This window comes from Schistocerca americana, chromosome 4 (assembly GCF_021461395.2).
Source record: "Schistocerca americana isolate TAMUIC-IGC-003095 chromosome 4, iqSchAmer2.1, whole genome shotgun sequence".
Classification (NCBI taxonomy): domain Eukaryota; kingdom Metazoa; phylum Arthropoda; class Insecta; order Orthoptera; family Acrididae; genus Schistocerca; species Schistocerca americana.
Genome location: NC_060122.1, coordinates 468,704,235 through 468,721,747, shown reverse-complemented (window position 1 = coordinate 468,721,747; position 17,513 = coordinate 468,704,235). Strand labels below are relative to the sequence as shown.

General features: G+C 38.7%; 1 protein-coding gene across 1 annotated transcript in view; it reads right to left on the bottom strand.

Annotated features, from left to right (window-relative positions):
- LOC124613548 (E3 ubiquitin-protein ligase MYCBP2-like) overlaps positions 1-17,513 on the bottom strand; it is a 798,425-nt gene that overhangs the window by 540,471 nt on the left and 240,441 nt on the right. Inside the window, exons 32-35 of the mRNA XM_047142259.1 lie at positions 9,036-9,256; positions 2,443-2,723; positions 1,922-2,134; positions 1,696-1,840 (exon numbers count right to left, since the gene is read on the bottom strand). Of these exons, the coding sequence (XP_046998215.1) occupies positions 1,696-1,840; positions 1,922-2,134; positions 2,443-2,723; positions 9,036-9,256 (860 nt within the window). The remainder of the gene's footprint in view (positions 1-1,695; positions 1,841-1,921; positions 2,135-2,442; positions 2,724-9,035; positions 9,257-17,513) is intronic.

Below are 17,513 nucleotides of genomic sequence, written 5' to 3'. Positions count from 1 at the left end.
TCAACATTATCTATGGGTCACTCTTGACAGGATACTCAGCTTCAAAGGGCACTTGCTGAAAATTGTTGCTAGGGTGGAGTTAAGAAATATCTTGCAGGAATTTTGTGCCACAACGAGGAAATCATCAGCTCCAACACCAAGAACACCTGCTCTTGGACTGGTGTACCCTGTGGCAATATACTGTGCCACAGTCTGGATCAACAGCCCATAAACAAGACTCGTCATTACGCAGCTCAACCAGACTGTGTGTGTCATCACAGGAACAATCAGAATTGCTCCAAACTTCTGGCTACCTATTCTCACCCACATAGCTCCTTCATTTTTGTGCTGTGAAGTTGCTGTCAAGCGGGAGTCTACAAAAACGGCTGGTGACCCTTACCTCTCTATACATGAGAACATTCCTGTACTAAGTAAAAGCAGAATTCGCTACTGTCGCCCACCGCAACAAGGTGCAAAATCTCTGGTGGACAACAGGGCAACAACAGTGGATTGATGGACAGAAATATGGCTGAATGATGCTATTCCAGAACAGCTAAAGATGCCCTGCATCTCAACCAGGCCACCGGGGTTTGAACAGCATCACAAGATCTGGTCTGCAGTCAACAGACAAGGACAAATAGTGTAAGGTACGCTGACTCAATGTACAAAGGGGGATTAACATCATCACTCAGCTGCGACTGTAGTGCAGAATGCCTTTTTGTTCAGCACACTATATGTTCGTGCCCAAATGGATCTTTTCCTGGCGGTTTGGAGGAGTTCCTGTTAGCAAATAAGGCATCCATGTATGTTCAGCAGTTGGACATAAGCCTATGACCTTCTGTGCTTTGTAAATATCATAAATTTAATCAACTTATAATCATGACTTTCTTTTTAATGTGTTAAATATCTATATAGGTATAGTTCACGAAAAACGTTTCCTTGCATGATGTCTTGCTAGCCATATGATAAATATAAACATCAAATACATTCCAACTAGCTGTGTGTTATCACAACTGCAGGGACAGTATTTTCATAAGTGTGCTGTAATTGTGCAATTTATTTGGGCCTGCCCTGTTATTATCAAAATATTTTTCCACCTTAATGAATGATGATTTCACTGAGTATACCATCCTAAGCACACAGCAGCTGTCACTAGTAATTTCATAGACAGCATTGTGTCATATGTTGATCTCATTCAATGTAAGCAGTTGCATCTGGTTTTCAGTGATACACTTAAGTGATCTTTCTAATATTTTGTTATCTTAACTGCACCAATTTAAAACTTTTGAGAGACCCTATCTTGATATGGGGCCAGAGCAGCATAGCAGTGTATGGCTTTAGACTAGGATAGTTTCTACAGTCTAAATTCCTTCACATAAGTGTTATGAGAAGTTGCTATGCAGGGACATTAATATCATAAGTAGTATACCAAAGCCAACCTTTACTACTCCTGGGTTGAAAAGACAACTGGACTGGGGGCCAACTTCCATCCACCCACAAGAGATAACTATGTTTTGTAATTACACTCATCTAATATTTCAGTTCATTCAGACCTGATTTTCGCTTTCCCACAGCTATTTGTCAGTTTTCTCTTATGCAGAGATGGTTGCTGTAGGAAACACTTCTCCATTTTGAAATTCAATAAATTACACTTCATTGGCACTGGTGGCCTTTGTCAATTTTTGTTTTTACGAAATACTAATTATCACAACTTACCTGAATGGAAGAATTCCTTCAAGTGCTTGGGCAATTGTAGGTGGGCTAGCAAGGGCAAAGCCTTTGCCAAGTAGAGCAGAATTGCTGTTGTAGACTTGCTGAGCAAATTCTTCCACTGACTCCAAATCTTCATTCATTTCTTCAACTGCAGTGAAATGACACGCCAACATGTATTACAGATAAAATACACCAGGAAGCAATTTACAACAAAACAAAGACAACTCACCAGACGTAGGAGGCAGAAGCAAATCTTTTTTCATAAGTGAAGCTGCACACATCCCACCTAGAAATGCAAGTTCTGTTTCAAGGTGTTTCAGACCATCTCCTGGGATAACATGCCACTCATAACCAATTACTAGACAACGAAATCCATAGTAACAGGCTTTTTCATCTTTGACATAATCAGATGCTGTTTCCAAAGAAAATATAACTTCATTTCCTGTAAAGATGATGATTTTGATATTAAATTAATAATTGGAGATACAGTTTTTATGACAATTAGTCTCACGGTGCTTTTACACTCTTAATTTAGTGAAATGTATGAAGTTAGCATAGGTTGTTAAAGGACAACTTAGGCAAGAAAAATGGTCACACTTATACTATTAGCATACAAGAAATATTGTAAAGGTTGGAAAAAACATTGGTAGTTGTATATATCATTTACTAAATCTTCTTTATTGCAAATTTCTTTCAGGGACCTAAACAGATCAAGAACATAGTTAAATGAATAATACATGACATATTTACCTGGAAGCACAATAGCTGTCTGTGGCCAATTTGCACTGCCTCTGCTGAATCTGTGGAGAATTGGCCAGTATGGAACTGGCGTTGTCTCATTGTCAGGTTCATCTCCGGAAGGGGAGAGGGGTGAAGTTATACAGCCCCTGCCAGGTAAGTGAGCTCCACCACTACCACTACCACCGCCAATGCTAGGAATGAACAACTGTAGCGAATCCTCCACTTGTGCTGTACCACACTGTGGGTCAAATTCAATGCAAAGCCACTTCACGCATTCTGGAAATGACACTCTGCACAAAGAAAAAGGTAGTGCAATGACAATATGTAAGTGACTAAAACAGAAAAAACAGCAGTTTTATCTAATGAATCATAACACTATTAAAACACAAAAAATGACGTGTAAAATGAATAACAACAAATTACAATTTGGGGATTGAATCTGTATAACAACTAATCAAATGATTCTGACAGTGAGTTACAAAAGAATAAAATACATACTATCTATTTATTATTGCAACAGAAGTAGCACAACATATTTTCCTGTACAGTAAGTCATTTACTACATATCAGCCTGTGCCTCTTCCTTGCTCTTGCTGTCACATACTTTCTTGTTTCACTTCCCATGCAACCTGATGATGATAAATAAATAATAATCGTTGAAGACTCTCGTGTTATCTTTCATATATTGAAACCATGGGCCAGACTGTATTTTTCATGTTTTACAGGTAATACTACATTAAATGAGAAATCCAAAAAGTTGTGGAGAACGCCATAAAGGTACTATACGCTACTGCCTCCTTCTCATTTTTAAAAATGCTTGGTACTGTAAAATGAATGTTTCGTTCTGTAATTATAAACCAGATGTTGTTCTCCAAATAGTTAACTGCTATGGTTATTGTTTATTTATTCTATCAGAGAGACAAGAGAGCAGCAATAAAACTATTGGTGATTTACACATAGATTAAACTGTCTGGCAGATTTCAGACACACATTAAAAAGCTAATTACAGTTATTTCTTCCAGCTTCTTCAATATTTTGAATCAGATCTTAAATAGAAGCAAACAGCCAACTGTACATAAGCTAATGACCATACTGTAGCCTGATGCTGCTGAATAAATGATGCATTCCCTATTACAGTTAATGCAAATTTACCTAGAACAAGAAATTTTGTCATTGCGATTGGTCATAACTGCCAACCTAAACTTCAAATTTCATATTTAAGTATATTCTTAGCCATGTGATTACTTTCTTGTAAAGCTCCTACAACCTTCTGCCAAACCAACAACCAATTGGTGGTATCTTGATGACCTTACACACATCAGTATCATAGTTTCTGCATGGCATATTTATCCACTTTTACTCAGTCACTTGTGTTTATTTCACAGTACAGTTCACTGCAGTACGGATGTCCAGGAGGAAGATGTCTGTATTGAGACTAACACATTCTCCTCTACACTGTTTCTCTCACAGTGGTGGTCTTCATTCAGTGTCAGCTGGAGAGACTCTGTGGGAGTTGATACAGAAGGATGATTCTGAAAGTTGGCAATTTAACTGAGTTTTTCATTATATTTGTCCATATGTCAGCCCTATTATTTTGGTTCCATACAGTAACACACAAACAGCAGGAAATACCTTTAATAATTACTTCGGAAACATACGAATAATTCTAACAAGTACCATATAACTCCACCAACTAATGGTATAAATGGTTTAACAGAGAACACATGTCCATTAAATAATTCTTTTCACCCATTTCCAAGTTCCCAGACAAATATAAAAAGAGTCATAAACAGTTTGAAAAACACTAAATCAGGGAGATGTTCAGATAGCACTTCAAATAAAATAACTAAACTGTCACCTGCACTGGTCAATATCATTAACAAACCAGGGAATTATGAAAATTGCAAGAATACTGTCACTATATGAAAAGGGGAACCCCTGGGAGCCTGATAATTACAGTCCTGTGGCTATTGTACCCCTGGTGTCAAAAATCTTCGAATGTGTATTATATAAAAGATTAATAAAGATTTTTTACAGCTCACATACTATCCAGAAGTCAATACAGGTTGTAGTAACATAAAACCAGTATCTCGGCAGCACAAGAACTTGTTCACTACGAGGTGAAACACTGGGAAGAATTGAAAACTGGGGTGTTTGGTGACCCATCAAAAGCTTTTGATTCTAATTAATCGTAAGAGACTTATGCAAAATCTAAAATTCTATACGGTAGAGGCACTGCACATAAGCTGGTAAAAATCTTACTTGACACACAGGTATCAGAAAGAAAAAAATACCAGATTAAAGACTTGGAGTAAACCCAATGTAGTGTGTACACGGGCCACTAGGGCCACTGCTCTTCTTACTGTACATTAATGACCTTCCTGAGAATATAAATGGAGAAAGTCTTCCAAAGTAAGAGTGATTTCAGGTGTGCCGCAGGGGAGTGTCGTAGGACCGTTGCTATTCACAATATACATAAATGACCTTGTGGATAACATCGGAAGTTCACTGAGGCTTTTTGCGGATGATGCTGTGGTATTTCGAGAGGCTGTAACAATGGAAAATTGTACTGAAATGCAGGAGGATTTGCAACAAATTGACGCATGGTGCAGGGAATGGCTATTGAATCTCAATGTAGACAAGTGTAATGTGCTGCAAATACACAGAAAGAAAGATCCTTTATCATTTAGCTACAGTATAGCAGGTCAGCAATTGGAAGCAGTTAATTCCATAAATTATCTGGGAGTAGGCATCAGGAGTGATTTAAAATGGAATGATCATATAAAGTTGTTCATCAGTAAAGCAGGTGCCAGACTGAGATTCACTGGAAGAATCCTAAGGAAATGCAATACAAAAAAAAGGAAGTAGGTTACAATACACTTGTTCGCCCACTGCTTGAATATTGCTCACCAGTGTGGGATCCATACCAGATAGGGTTGATAGAAGAGATAGAGAAGATCCAACAGAGAGCAGCGCGCTTCATTACAGGATCATTTAGTAATCGCGAAAGTGTTGCGGAGATGATAGATAAACTCCAGTGGAAGACTCTGCAGGAGAGACGCTCAGTAGCTCGGTATGGGCTTTTGTTGAAGTTTCAAGAACATATCTTCACCGAGGAGTCAAGCAGTATATGCCTCCTTCCTACGTATATCTCGCGAAGAGACCATGAGGATAAAATCAGAGAGATTAGAGCCCACACAGAGGCATTCCAACAATCTTTCTTTCCACGAACAATACGAGACTGGAATAGAAGGGAGAACAGATAGAGGTACTCAAAGTACCCTCGGCCACACACCGTCAGGTGAATTGTGGAGTATGGATGTAGATGTAGATGCTAGACCTATGCTATTTTCCCCTGATAAAAATATTTTAAACAACGGAAAAGTCTGGATTAAGTTGCTCAAAGAAGTGAAACAATTTTAATTCAGTTACATAAAAAACAATATGAAAAGGATATATTGCTACGACCATGTAGAGGAGATGTTAAGCTGCAGACACACAATGTAAAGACTGTTAAATTTTCAGCTTTCAGACAAAAAATTCCTTTTTTGGAAGCAGAAAATACACACACACACACACACACACACACACACACACACACACACACACACACACAGAGAGAGAGAGAGAGAGAGAGAGAGAGAGAGAGAGAGAGAGAGAGTTGCTTGGGCCTGACTGCAGGCTCTATCTGTCACCGGATGAAGGACGAGGCACAGCCTCGGGAGGAAAACATGGTGAGCCATGGTGGTCTGTGGTATGTGACTCAGGGCAAAACAAATCCAGGAGACCCCATGACTGGCACCCATGCACACATTCCACTGGTCTGCAGAATGGGTACATAATATGTTGCATAAACATTTGTACATGAGGAAGCTATCTGCAAGATGGGTTCCGCAATTGCTTGATGACCCATTCATTCGAGATGCCCACAGCACTAGCAATCTCACGCACCTTAACTTTTCTGTCATCCATCACCATATCGTGGATTTTATCAATGATTTATGGAGTCGTAACCTCCACAGGTTGTCCAGAACGTTCAGCATCACTTGTGCCCATATGGCCACTCTGAAAATTTAGAAACCACTTATAAACTGTTCTAATTGAAGGTGCAGGGTCACTGTAATGTTTATCAAGCTTCTCGTTAGTCTCCTGAGGCATTTTGCCTTTCATAAAGTAATGTTTAATCACCACACGAAATTCTTTTTCATCCATTTTTTGACAATCACTTGACTTCCTTAATTCACATGAATGCCAAACACAAAGGAATAGACCAATATGGCTGAAATTTGGTGTGCGTTCTTTCAAAAGCTGCTACTAACTAAACATGATGTCGATACATGGTGGTGGTGCCATCTCTCGGACTCTGCATGGACTTTTCAAACGCCCCTTGTATTGCTGGTTGGTAAGTTTGATGTGGACTGAGATAATAATATAGTTATCCTTGAGATGGATGTTAACATCAAGTAAGGTGGTGAAGTTCTGGAGGAATGTGAATAGGGTGTCCTCACATTCAGACTAGATCACACGGATTGCCATCAGGTAAGGGGTTTGGGATTCTGGGTGATTAGGAAAGATTTCTCTAGATGCCTGTGAATGAGTTGGCATAGGATGGTGCCATGCAAGTGCCCATTGCTGTATCACAGATTTGTTTGTAGGTGATGCCTTCAAAGGAGAAGTAATTGTGGTTGTCGGTTTTGATCCAGTCACATATTGAAAGGTACTGTTCTATAGCAGTAAGGCCACTGGGCATTGTGGATGTTAGTGTAGATGGAAGTGTCATCAACAACGAAGAGCAGGGTGCTGGGTGGTAAAGGAACAGGAATAGTGGAAAGTCATATCCTTCATTATTGTAACCCCTAGCCTCAAACTTCGCTAGTTCCTGTCCTCCACCCCCTTACCTGCTCCCACACCAGCAGTACCCACACATTATATTCCACCAACACACATAATAATCTTTTCCCCTTCTCTTCATCTCACCTCTCCTCTTACCCTCCCCCAGCACAGCATTCCAGCTATGCAGCTAAAACACCCTTAGAATGCTAAATCTTGATTTGTTTTATTCAGAAAACTCCAAATAAAAGAACTCAGAAATCATTAATTTTGTTAGTTTCATCATTCTAGCTCAATGTAAGAAGCCAAATGAGTTGCAGACCAAAATTCAAACACCTAAACATTTTAAAAGTAACAAATAAATAAATGAAACAAGAAAATATAGAAAACCAACAGCAATACTCAACGAAACTAGTTGTTATGACAGAATTGTAACACACACGGAAATGCACCTATACAACTGCCTTCCAGTTTTTATCACTCACATAGAAAACACTGTCTTTACATGCATGAATATGTTGTTTACTGGAAGAGAGAATCCTTTGAAAACAAAGTGTGAAAACAAGCAAATTAAGATTTAACTGAAATTCAAATTTTATAAACAGTGGATGTATTTTACAGAAAATAAACATAATTAGTGAAAATAAATGTTTGGTGCAGAAGTCACACATTTATTATTATGTATTTAGCTATATTTAAAAATAAAGATGATGTGACTTACCATACGAAAGCGCTAGCAGGTCGATAGAAACACAAACAGACACATACATACACACAAAATTCAAGCTTTCGCAACAAACTGTTGCCTCATCAGGAAAGAGGGAAGGAGAGGGAAAGACGAAAGGAAGTGGGTTTTAAGGGAGAGGGTAAGGAGTCATTCCAATCCCGGGAGCGGAAAGACTTACCTTTGGGGGAAAAAAGGACGGGTATACACTCGCGCACACACACACACACACATATCCATCCACACATATACAGACACAAGCATGTCTGCTTGTGTCTGTAAATGTGTGGATGGATATGTGTGTGTGTGTGTGTGTGTGTGTGTGTGTGTGTGTGTGTGTGTGTGTGTGTGCGCGAGTGTATACCCGTCCTTCTTTCCCCCAAAGATAAGTCTTTCCGCTCCCGGGATTGGAATGACTCCTTACCCTCTCCCTTAAAACCCACTTCCTTTCGTCTTTCCCTCTCCTTCCCTCTTTCCTGATGAGGCAACAGTTTGTTGCAAAAGCTTGAATTTTGTGTGTATGTATGTGTCTGTTTGTGTTTCTATCGACCTGCCAGCGCTTTCGTATGGTAAGTCACATCATCTTTGTTTTTAAATATATTTTTCCCGCGTGGAATGTTTCCCTCTATTATATGTATTTAGTTATGTGTATATATATGAATCAGTGCTAAAGTACCATAAATATACAAAATTATACAATGACACTATCACTAATGGAAAAAAAAGAATGGTTGGTAAACAGATTATTGATGTTCATGTTGAACATTGAGATGATGAAATGATGACTAAGTGGGTTCCATTAATTTGTTTTATTACACTCTGAAAATCTGTTCACCACACCAGGCTATTTGCAGCTAACTAAAGAAAATGAAGATAATCCTTTAAGGATAGGAATCCATCTCACTCATTCCTCCTTCCCAGCCCCTACCCTCACTCACTCTCTATTTTCATGAGTCACATATAATGATGCCAGTTCTAGTGTTTGAAACAAATAAGGTACTGGAATAATTAGATTTAGAAACATGAACTTCAGACGCACCACTCTTACCTGTAATTGGATACAGTAGCTGGTTTGTAGGGATGCTCACTTTCAACCCAAGCGTAATGGTGTGACGTTGTATTAATAGATGAAGAAGGACAATAACCTTGTGAATCAGGGCCTGTGCTTTCTATAGAACCAGTTGAATGGTGCATACCAGAACTCATTAAATTAAGTGCCGAGACATGAGGCAACAGTTCTTGGATAAGACTCAACACTTGAACAGCACTCTGAAAAAAGTACAACAGCAAACAACAGTGAGGTACTGCTAACACTACGCAATATGATGATGTGTTTACTTAGATCCTAGACACAAAATTTAAAAATAATGACAATCAATTACAAATGCATCTGGAAGACAGGAAACAATATAGCAAAGAATCAAAATCCCAAGCTTACGAAAATATTAGTTAGTCAATTACAAGTTGTTCAAAAGAATGAGCCACGCAGGAGTTCAGAAAACTAGTACACTTAACACCACAATATTACATAGCATAAATAATAGAGCTAAGGTTATGAAGAGCATCAACATAAAAAATTTTTTCGATTTGCGCTAGGCACACATGGATGAGGATGTAATTGGAATATTACACACAATTGTTATTTTTATAAGACTATCCAAAGAAGACACAACATATTTTCTGCAAAAGGTGTATGTTTCTGCTGTCTACAAGCACCCAGCAGCAGTAACAAAATGGCACGAGTTTGCTTGTAGCCTGTGTAGTGTAATGGTCAAGGTACTGGCCTTTATGTTCTATTGACGCCTAGAAAAAGGGAAAATCCAGGATGGAACAATGACAGTATTATGAAAAGGATAGGTTGTTACTCACCATGTAGCAGAGATGCTGAGTCGCAGATTGGCACAGCAAAAAGGCTTCTAAATATTTAAGTTTTCGGCCAGAAGACCTTCTTCTGTAATGGACAACATATACACACACATTCACACAAACACAGCTAACACACACATGACCACTGTCTCTGGCTGCTAGGGCCAGACTGCCTCAACATCTCCGCTACGGTACATGATGAGTAAGAATCTTCCTTGTCAAAGTACTGTCAAGGGCTAGAACATGGTTATTTTTTTCCTATAGGGGAGACATTATTAAAGACTGAGGCTTGAGTTTCTGTGATGAACCTTTACAATACGCCATGTAACACAGTTATCCATTTCAATATGTGGTAGCTAATTTTCCAGTCACTGTGAACATGTTTCTGGTAGCCAGTTAGTGCAACTTCCACATGAACGCTCTCTCCTCCACAATCGTGGAATTGTATTGATTCTGATAACTGATTATAGATGAGTACACATCAACAGTTGTAATCTTCTTTAGGAAAACTTTTATTTGCCACATTGCAAGTATGGATATTTATATTTAAAGACCATCTTCTACAACACAGACAATGTCATGCAATTATGATATATTCATCAGTTAGTATTGTTTGTTATAGTATCAGAGCAACTATCACATGCTTCCATGATGAGGCAGAGTCATATGTGCTAGATGACCCATCTACTGTCTAGGCAAGGAAATTAATTACAGAGAACTGACAGAATATTCATTGTAGTTGGCAGATTATAGTTAACAGATATTTGGGATGATTAAATGTTACATGAATACGAAAATGGTTCTATTGATGATTCAGTGTAGTTCCATTAATCACCAATATATGTGAAAATTGCAGCAGCCACAAAGAGGGGCACACATGAATCTACAGTCAGGAACACACAGAACAGTGTACTGGCAGTAAATGATTCAGACTGCAGAAGATACGATATACATAGGCCCAGCAGAGTCCTCTTAGGTGACCACAAACAACTAGCTTAATCAGTCAAGAATCATCAAAAAAAGTGCAAACAGAAAAGTAATTACTATGACATTTAAACTTGTGCAGAGCATGCCGTTATGGCACTGATGTGAATTTTGCACAGAGCATAATTTAATCAGTGTTAACATTTGGTTTAAGAATGATGTAAGAAGGTTGTATAGGTGGAAGTTGATTATATAAATGGGATGTTGAACTAGATTTCAAGCTGTAAGGTATTTTCAGATGCAGATGTGGACTCTGATCACAATTTATTGGTTATGAGTTGCAGAGTAAACTGAAGAAATTGCTAAAAAGATGTAATAAATTAAAGTGATGCGACCTAGATAAATTGACAGAACTATGGGTTGTTTAGAGTTTCAAAGGGAATATTAGGCAACAATTGACTGAAACAAGGGAAGGGAACACCAATAAGATAAAAAGGTAGCTTTAAGATAAAATAGAAAAGGTAGAGAAAGATTAAATAAGGAAAAAATGTAAGGCCTAGTAGAAATTCTTGGCTAACACAGGATATATTGAATTTAATACTAACAAAGAGATAGAGGGGCTGGCCAGTACTTACCTCAGCTCAGTACAGCCGATAGATACACATAAAACAGAACCGAAAATTTACATTCCTAGCTTTCGGAACAAATGTTCCTTCATCGGGGAGGAGAGAGGGGAAAGAAAGGGAAGAAGGGAAAGGAGATTCAGTTACTCACAACCCAGGTTATGAAGCAACAGGGAAAGGAAAATAGGGAGGGTAGCAAGGATGGAGGCATGGTTGTCAGAGGGAAGCCAAAGATATTCTACTGTAAGTACTGTGCCAGCTTCAAACCAAAGAGGATGCATACAGAAGTAAAGAGGTATATAGTATAAAGATAAACACAACTATGTAGGATGAAAAGATGTGTGAATGGCTAAAGAGGAAAGGGAAAGAGGATAAGACTGTTGCTTCATGACCTGGGTTGTGAGTAACTGAATCTCCTTTCCCTTCTTCCCTTTCTTTCCCCTCTCTCCTCCCCGATGAAGGAACATTTGTTCTGAAAGCTAGGAACATAAATTTTCGGTTCTGTTTTATGTGTATCTATCGGCTGTACTGAGCTGAAGTAAGTACTGGCCAGCCCCTCTATCTCTTTGTTAGTATTTGTTTCACATCTTTATATGAGGTTTTCCATTAATCATTTAGATATATTGAATTTAACTGACGAAGGGAGAAAATTTAAAAAAATGCAGCAAATCAATAAATCAGAAGGGAATACATACAGGGCTATTACAAATGATTGAAGCGATTTCATAAATTCACTGTAGCTCCATTCATTGACATATGGTCACGACACACTACAGATACGTAGAAAAACTCAAAAAGCTTTGTTCGACTAAAGCCACACTTCAGGTTTCTGCCGTCATAGCGCTCGAGAGCGCAGTGAGACAAAATGGCGACAGGAGCCGAGAAAGCGTATGTCTTGCTTGAAATGCACTCACATCAGTCAGTCATAACAGTGCAACGACACTTCAGGATGAAGTTCAACAAAGATCCACCAACTGCTAACTCCATTCGGCGATGGTATGCGCAGTTTAAAGCTTCTGGATGCCTCTGTAAGGGGAAATCAACGGGTCGGCCTGCGGCGAGCGAAAAAACGGTTGAACGCGTGCGGGCAACTTTAACGCGTAGCCCGCGGAAGTCGACGAATAAAGCAAGCGGGGAGCTAAACGTACCACAGCCGACGGTTTGGAAAATCTTACGGAAAAGACTAAAGCAGAAGCCTTACCATTTACAATTGCAACAGCTCATGGTTGAGGATGCATTCAGTGCGAAACTTGTTTTCAGTGATGAAGCAAAATTTTTTCTTAATGGTGAAGTGAACAGACACAATGTGCGAATCTGGGCGGTATAGAATCCTCACGCATTCGTGCAGCAAATTCGCAATTCACCAAAAGTTAACGTGTTTTGTGCAATCTCACGGTTAAAAGTTTACGGCCCCTTTTTCTTCTGCGAAAAAAACGTTTTAGGACACGTGTATCTGGACATGCTGGAAAACTGGCTCATGCCACAACTGGAGACCGACAGCGCCGACTTCATCTTTCAACAGGATGGTGCTCCACCGCACTTCCATCATGATGTTCAGCATTTCTTAAACAGGAGATTGGAAAACCGATGGATCGGTCGTGGTGGAGATCATGATCAGCAATTCATGTCATGGCCTCCACACTCTCCCGACTTAACCCCATGCGATTTCTTTCTGTGGGGTTATGTGAAAGATTCAGTGTTTAAACCTCCTCTACCAAGAAACGTGCCAGAACTGCGAGCTTGCATCAACGATGCTTTCGAACTCATTGATGGGGACATGCTGCGCCGAGTGTGGGAGAAACTTGATTATCGGCTTGATGTCTGCCGAATCACTAAAGGTGCATAAATCGAACATTTGTGAATGCCTAAAAAAACTTTTTGAGTTTTCGTATGTGTGTGCAAAGCATTGTGAAAATGTCTCAAATAATAAAGTTATTGTAGAGCTGTGAAATCGCTTCAATCATTTGTAATAACCCTGTATGTCTGAAAACTGAGACTGACAGAAAATGCAAAACGGCTAAGAAGGGGTGGCTAGAGGACACATGCAAAGCTTAAAATGTGCATAACTAGGAAAAAGATTGATGCCACCTACAGGAAAGTAATAGAGGCCTTTGAAGAGAAGAGAAGAGAAGAGAAGAGAAGAGAAGAGAAGAGAAGAGAAGCAGCTGTGTGAATATCAAGAGTCCAGATGGCAAGCAAGTGCTAAGCAAAGAAGGGAAAGCTGAAAGACAGAAGGAATACATAGAAAGACTATACAAGGAAAATGAACTTGAAGGCAATATTACAGAAAGAGAAGTGGAAGTAGATGAAGGATGGAAAATATGATAATGTGAGAATAATTTAACACAGCACTGAAAGGCGTAAGTCAAAACAACACCCCTCGATTAAATGACATACCCTCAGAATTATTGAGATCCTTGGGAGACTATTCCAGCTGTTGTGCAAAGTCTATGAGACAGCTAAGAAGGGAGTGAAACAGGGCTGTAGCCAATCCCCATTTGGCAAGCAGTAAAGGAGAAATTTGGAGAGTGAATTAAATTTCAGGAAGAAGAAATAAAGACTTTGGGGTTTGCTGATGACAATATAATTCTGTCAGAGACAGAAAAAGACATGGAAGAAGAGTAGCTGAACAGAATGGATAGTGTCTTGAAAAAAGGTTGTAAGATGAACATCATCAACAAAAGTAAAACCAAGATAACTGAATATAGTAAAATTGAATCCAACAATGTTGAGAGGATTAGATTATGAAATGAGACAGTAAACATAGTAGATGAATTTTGCTATTTGGGCAACAAAAAACTGATGATGGCCGAAGTGGAGAGGATGTAAAATGCAGACTGACTATAGCAAGAAAACCGTTCCTGAAAAACATGAATCTATTAACACTGAACACAGATTTAAGTTTTAGGAAGTCTTTCTGAAGGTTTATGTCTGGAGTGTAGCATTGTATAAAAATGAAATATGGATGACAAGCAGTGCAACCAAAAAGGGAACAAAAGCTTTTGAAATGTGTTGCTACATAAGAATGCTGAAGATTTGATGGTTATATCTAGTAGCTAACAAGGAGGTACTGAACTGAGGGGGAAAAAAGGGGGGGGGGGGGTGTACAGCTTGATTAGAAGCAGCAATTGGCTGATTTGAGACACCTTGAAGCATCAAGGAATCATCAATATGTTAATGGAGGGAAATAAAAGAAGTAAAAATTGCTGAGGGAGACCACGAGACAGCAGCTACAAATGGATGTAGGTTGCAGTAGTTATTCAGAAATGAAGGAACTGTCACAGAATAGGGACACACAGAGAGTTGCATCAAAGCACTCTATGTACTGATGTCCATTGCAACAATAACAACCCAATTTATACATATGCTGTAACAGAACATACTGCTTTGTCAACAATGTTCTTTCAATTGGGTGGGGGAGGTGGGGGGAGGGGGCAATGAAATGAGTGTGGACTTGTTTATGTTGATGGTTTGTCACCACCTTCTGTGAGCTGAACTGGACATGCATGCCACTGGATGGGCTTTCATTGCTTTGGGCATGTCAACAGAACTGTTGACATGCCAAGTATCAAAGTGGTATGTTCTTGGAAGAGTCCTACTACAATATTTCCTACAGTCATGATCATATTTGTGTCATAATCTAGTGGCCTTCATTACACAGAAGCATAGTGGTCAAATGCCAAGTGTGTTGGTTTGAAGCATCAATGGACACAATATGCAATCACATCTTCTATGCTTTGGGGACAATCTGAACACTATTTGAGGGAGATAGTGGAGTCCAAAACACAGTTCCTCCTTCAAGCAAACTCCACATGCCCTATTTCAGCAGGAAAATGCATGGCCATATGTGATAAAAAATGTAGAATCCTTCTTTGAAGAATGATGGGAGTCAGTGCCATATACTTTCCTAGTTTGTCACCAACTGAGCTTTCTAGGATATAGCTAGTTCACAATTACTTAATCATAGTTCTTCAGTAACCACAAGTATAGTTTTATGGACTCATATAAAATCCTGGAGAAAGTGCACGAGACTGACATATTCAGATTTTCTTCGGTTTCATGCCTGAATATTTAAGAATTCTTATTGCATTACATGGTGTCTTTACACCACACTGAATGTCCTAAGTCAGAGATTATGTACAGTTCAGCAATCTTGACCATGCATATGTTGTCATGTACTCAGTTTGTGATATAAATTTCATTTCTGTCATACGTATCCTTCTTGGTACATTGCTTAAAAGAAGCAACTCAGTTAGTAGGAATAAACCATATTACATTTGGTTATTGTTTAAAGTCTGGTCTGATAATGTTTGAGTCCCTTTCAGAAAGGAATTTGGTAATGTATGGGAGTACTGGACTCACTAGACAGTACAGAATGAATTATATTGTGAGTGGCCACTCATAAATTCATTCAGTTTGAAAATAAATTAAACAGAAAATGATTTCACTTGCAAATTTGATTTTCATTGAGGTCACTTTGCACGTGGCAACAATCCTGACACAATTACAACTTCAAGTAATCTTGAGATCTGTTTAAGGATTTTGCTCTCATGACTTGCACATGAACTTTGAAGCGTATTCTGGCAGTGTCAGTGGTGCACAGGGAGCTGAAAAACAAAGTATCGCTGTTTTTGTGGGTGATAAGTGTGCATAAGGGGAGGGTATGAATCCAGTTGCAGCTAACAGTAGTACCAGTAAGCTGATGGCAACAATCAGGCACCCACCAGATTTTATGGTTGCAATCATTTTGTAATACATCTATGCTGATGTGTGGCTGTGAGACACATGGCTGACAGCAACTTCTCTCTGTTACTTATATCTCGACTTGTCTGATATACCTGCAAGTTCTTATTTGTGATGAGGCCTACACTACAATATTAAAGAAGTAAATGAAAAACTTGTATTGAGAGGTTGTCAAGTTTTGTTTTTGGTATTCTCTGGCTAAGGATTCATAAGGTCTTTTCACGCTTCATTTGCAAGTAAAAGTCTGTGATCTCAAAGTAGTCACTTGGAATTATTTTAAAGCTTAATGTAATCAACAGTCTTCCAGGCTTTGTGGTCTATCAGAATAGTCAGGGCTCTGTTCCACTTCTGACATCCCAGCTGCAGGGGGTATTTTTTATTGTTCCATTTCTTCTAAACATGTGGAAGGATGAATGGTAGCTAAGAAATGATATTTGAAGGAGATAGTTATTAAATAAATCACTTTTCAAATTTTGAATCCATCAGGGGATATGGCAGAAGACATTTCTAAAGGAGTTTCAATGATTACTGCACATACTGTCGAGTGACTTAAAGAGGGTTGGTAATGTTCATGAAGCAAACACAGTGCAATGTAATATGCTGTATTTTGGAGAGTTTGGGGGATGCATGGAATCAGAAAGACACCAAAAGAGAGAGGGACTGGAATTGTTGTAACTAGGATTTATGGAAAGAGTAAAGCAAATACATGTCATACTTCTCAGTAGCAAGAGACCATTCTTGCTGAAATATGCAGAAAAGATAAATATGAATTGGGCAGAAATCTCAAGAAAGCAGTTTGTGACCCATAAGCATTAATCTAGAAGGCTGTTGTTGACCATTACTAGACTGACAGATATAGGTTGAAATCACATACATAGAAAGCTGATGGAAAAATGTACTGAGTTTGTCAGTAGTAACGAGTGGAAAAGGAATAATAATGTTTTCTATAATTTCAAAATGTAAGTTACTTGGAACAGTTGGCTTACAAGTCAAAGTGTCTACAAAATAAATTTTACAATGTAAATGATGTGAAAATGAGTTTCTCTGTGATACTTCATCTGAAGGACTTTTTTCTCTGTTTCAGTACAGATTATAAGATTTGCCTCTGGATGCATAATGTAAGGCAGAAATAGCATGAGATTGAGTTCATTAGCTGTGTATGATGGGAATGTTTGAAATGATGTCTGTTTAAGAATATTAAAATATGATTGGGACTCAAGGAAAGCAGTTAATACTGACAACTTTAAGAGCTTTTCATTTCTCAGTTGCTGCAAAAAAAAAATATATGCATAGTACAATCAGTTCCTCAATGAAGGTGAAAACCAGAATAGAATAGCCATACAATTTGTGAAGGAGGAGATCCACTAGAA